Source organism: Vollenhovia emeryi, unplaced genomic scaffold (genome assembly GCF_000949405.1).
Source record: "Vollenhovia emeryi isolate VEMERY1.0 unplaced genomic scaffold, V.emery_V1.0 DF940663.1, whole genome shotgun sequence".
Lineage (NCBI taxonomy): Eukaryota > Metazoa > Arthropoda > Insecta > Hymenoptera > Formicidae > Vollenhovia > Vollenhovia emeryi.
Window position 1 is genome coordinate 1 of NW_011965703.1, and position 4,312 is coordinate 4,312.

Here is a 4,312-nt window from a genome sequence, read left to right on the forward strand (position 1 = left end):
GGTATTAGTTTGTACATAAATGCAAATAATAAGATTTACAAACGCAAAAACGGTATCCGACTCTGTCGGTAAATAAATCCACTCCAGCATCCCCTTAAAAATGCTAGAAATATTGTTTGAGCTATTCTCATTTGTTATGTAATTCAATATATTGTTTAACACATTCGGCAATTCTAAGAATTTTTTTAAAATTATTCTCATGGGAATTATTTGACCTTCGCAGTTTTTCATTTTTATTTGGACACCGTTTGTAGTATTCACATTATCCAATATTTGTCCAATATGAAACGATTTTGGTTTTATTAGAAACTGCAACTTTTCTAGGCTACAAAATCGTTTATATTCAGTGTCAAAATTTATAAATGGTTCCATATAATTAGAATAGTTTCTTAACATCGGTATATTAAAATTTTCTGATTGTGACTGGGAATTAACATTATCGAGAAGGTTCGTAACTAGCTGAGAAGTATTTTCTATAATATTCTGAATAGCAGAACGAGGAATTGCATTATTATTGTAAAGTTTTGAAATATAATTTAAAACAAGCATATCATTTGTATTTTGATATAATGGTAATACCATTTCTGCAGGTTTTTTAAAGTCTGTAACATTATCTGTAACAGTATCTGTAACATTATCTTCATTGGAGAGAACGGTACTTTCAAGTTTTAATTTATCATATATCTGTAATACATTCGTATTTTTATCATTTTTAATAAAAGAATTATTTAAGTGACGTTTTAACGCTTTAATTGAATTAAATGATCGATGACAATTGATTTGTCCACATAAAAACGAATTTTGATACTTGTGAGTAGCATGTATATGATTTGTGAAACTGTCTTTCGAACAAAAACTTCTATTGCAGTGTTTACAATGCATGATTAAAATGCATGCATACACTCTACAAACCTACAAATGTAATGTAAATCTCGACAAATGTAATGTAAGAACAGTAGTAATAATGCAATAATAACAGGGTTGGGAAAGTTACTTTATAAAAGTAACTAGTTACAGTTACAGTTTTTTCGCTAACAATGTAACTAGTTACAGTTACAAGTTACCAATTCTGAAAAGTAACGCGTTACAGTTACAGTTACTCGAAAAGTAACGAATCGTTACTTTGCAGTTACTCCCTTGCAATAAAAATAAAAATATCGAATCTGCATTTGAATTGTAAAGCGGCGATAAAGGCGTTTATGCGCAAATGCGAAGGCCTAATGCGATCTGTGGAGGTTGAAAAAATATATAAAGTAACTCTTAATGTAACTATTAAATTAGTTACTAGTTATCGAAAAAATGTAACTGAGTTAAGTTACAGTTACAGATGTAGAGAAAGTAACGAAGTTAAGTTAGAGTTACCAAAAAGAAGTAACTGTAACTGTAACTTCGTTACAAGTAACGAGTTACTTTCCAACCCTGAATAATAATAATTAATAATATCAATGAATATAAACTTCTTAATTAATTTGTGCATTTACTTTAGATGCAATGTTAATAATATTCGGGATATTGTCAAATTCTGTCTTCATGTTGTACATACTTCTTTGAATAAATAACCATATGTGGTGTGATTCATATGGATAATGAAGATTTAATACGTGAGTTAATTGAAAACAAATATCTAAAGCTTTCAAGAACGTGACTGATTCATATAGTATATCTTCGAAACTCACGAAAACTTTCTTTATGTCGGTATGTGTAGGTCCTTGGATGATTACGAAAGGTTGCACTGGAAGCCCATATTTTTGCATTTGCTTCGTTTTAGCTTCTATAATAGTGGGAATATCAGCAGGTATCTAAAGTGAGAAATTTTTTTTTAAAAGTTCGTTTAAAAATTATTAAAGTTTGTTAATTGTTAAAATAATTGTACAATAATTAATCTACCTTAACATGTACAACAACTCCACTTCGACTATCTTCAGTATTAGGCTTCTAATTAGTTGTTCCTTTTTTATATCCCGATTTTGAAGGCAATAATGAAAACATTAAATACAGCATGAAGTAATGCATAGAATCTGTAATGATTCAAATGTATTATCTAGATAAACATACTATTGAAGAAATACTGTCTAGTCAATTGCAACACTTGTTAGAGAATAAGTTGTTAAAGAATAAGTATATCATTATTACTAAAATAATTAACCTCTCAATATAAATAACATTACTAACCTTTTGATACATTTTCTTTGTGTCTTATAATTTCCAAAATTAACTTATCACTGTCAGACAAATGGGATTTGCTGATGAGTAATAATTTTTCAAATACATTTTCGAATCTTACATATATTTCACCATGATTATTCGGAAATTTCTTTTTAAAATCGTTTTCAATCTAAATAAATTATTCAGAAATAAGAAATTATATCTAGAACATTAACTCAGAAATCCTAATTTGTATTATAACACTTACTAATAAAAATCCTTTAGAATTTTTTATAATTGGACACTTTAAAAGTATTTGTTTCACATTTTCTTGTGACATAAATATCTTTTGTCTACTAGAAAAGGTTTTGTCCCACTTTTCTATAACTTCTTCCCAGGGATCCAAATTATTTTCCAGCCATATTAAATCTGCACTGTTTAGCTCTAAAATAAAATTATCTTAAGCATTAAAGAGAAAACGTTCCAAACATCAATAAAATACTTCTTTGCTATAATAACTACAAATAGTATACTACATTGTAATATCATCATTTGGATAAAGTTATTAATTATGTTAATTTTATTTTTATTATAAATTGTTATATATTGACAATCGTCGATGATGCATGGCATGATACTGTACCTTCCACGTTGTTCTCACAAAAACCTTTCCTAATTCGGCAGCGTGGTAAAATTCCAGCAGTTCGCAGAAACGTAATTTTATTTTTATACTTATCCACTAGTTTACCTCTAGCTACACTACATCTATTATCTTTTGAGTTGCATTTTCTTATAGGTGGAATATAATAGGTTTCTTTTACTTCCTTAGGAAAAACTTCTATTATATCGTTTGATATAGAATCAAAATCGTCATTTGTAAGACGGCTGGAAGAATTTATTAGAATTTAGTTCCAAATATATATAAATAATGCTAAAGAATCTGATAACATATAATTAAATCAAAAGATGTAGTTATAAATTTTTTAATATACGTACCGAAATGGCTCAATATTTAAAAAATGTTGCACAATTATATCAACCAAAAATATTTGACATGCACTGTCTAATTCTCCTTTAGAACAGTACAATGATAAAATCGCTTGGCCCGTTCTACAAGAGTTCAGTACCTCATTCAAATTAAATACTTCTTGTCTTTTTTTTGTTGGATGTGTGCACGCCACTTCTTTCATTACACCTTTTATTACATTTTCTTGTATCACATTTTCTTCTATTACTTCATTTATTATATTTTCTTCTTTTAACAAGTCAATTCTGTATTTGAAATTAAACGATATATATTTTATATATGAAACCATGGAGGCTGAATAAAATTATAAATTTACAAAATATGCTTATATATTATTTCTCAGGCATGCTTCTAAAATATATAAAATATATAAAAAAAAGTATTACTTGTTAATTAAAAGAAAGTCAAAGACCAAGGAATCAAGAAAAAAATTAACATAAAGGCTGGGCTATGATGAGTTTACGCAAACATAAATGCAAACGCAAACAAAGAACATTTTCATGCAATCAAAGTTATTTAACTAAAAAATTTATACAACTCACACATCAGGGATATCTAAAAGTATTTCGTTGGAATGTTCAATAGGATTGTCTTTGGTTTGAGGAATTTCAGCCATTAATTTATTTAATTTCATTCGGTCACCACATCGCAGAAAAAGCTGTTTATATTCATTACTATCCAAAATAAGGGATCGCAATTCTTCCAACCCTATTCTTTCTTCTATTCATGTGTAGCATTAAAGTAAGATAAAGAAACAAAGAATAAATCTTTCATAAGCATGTTTAATATGTGCTAAGAAAATCATACCCTCATATATGCTGGCATGCAATATCAAAAAACTGTATTTACCTTCAAACACCGGAATTAGGTGTTCCAGGCCGATTTCTGTTAATTTTTCCTCCATTATCAAAAACACTTTAAGAATATTGTGTATGAAAACATGGACACGTCTGGGATCGTCTATAGATTATCAGTACTGCTATACTCTCTAAAAATGAATCAGTGAAAAATCACTGATTATCAGTGTATAACTACTGTTTCAAATAGTGATAAGTATACCACTGATAATCAGTGGCTAGTCGCTACAGTACGATTGAGCACCACTATGATTCTACTAATTCAACAGTGTACGAGGTCCGG

General features: G+C 28.5%; 1 protein-coding gene across 1 annotated transcript in view; it reads right to left on the minus strand.

Annotated features, from left to right (window-relative positions):
* Positions 1-1,439: 1,439 nt before the first annotated feature.
* Positions 1,440-4,312, minus strand: part of LOC105555840 — a 4,337-nt gene continuing 1,464 nt past the window's right edge. The window contains exons 2-9 of the mRNA XM_012002881.1: positions 4,022-4,160; positions 3,715-3,892; positions 3,142-3,417; positions 2,789-3,030; positions 2,414-2,589; positions 2,173-2,335; positions 1,888-2,018; positions 1,440-1,799 (exon numbers count right to left, since the gene is read on the minus strand). Coding sequence (XP_011858271.1) covers positions 1,936-2,018; positions 2,173-2,335; positions 2,414-2,589; positions 2,789-3,030; positions 3,142-3,417; positions 3,715-3,892; positions 4,022-4,076 — 1,173 coding nt within the window. The 5' untranslated portion in view covers positions 4,077-4,160 and the 3' untranslated portion in view covers positions 1,440-1,799; positions 1,888-1,935. The remainder of the gene's footprint in view (positions 1,800-1,887; positions 2,019-2,172; positions 2,336-2,413; positions 2,590-2,788; positions 3,031-3,141; positions 3,418-3,714; positions 3,893-4,021; positions 4,161-4,312) is intronic.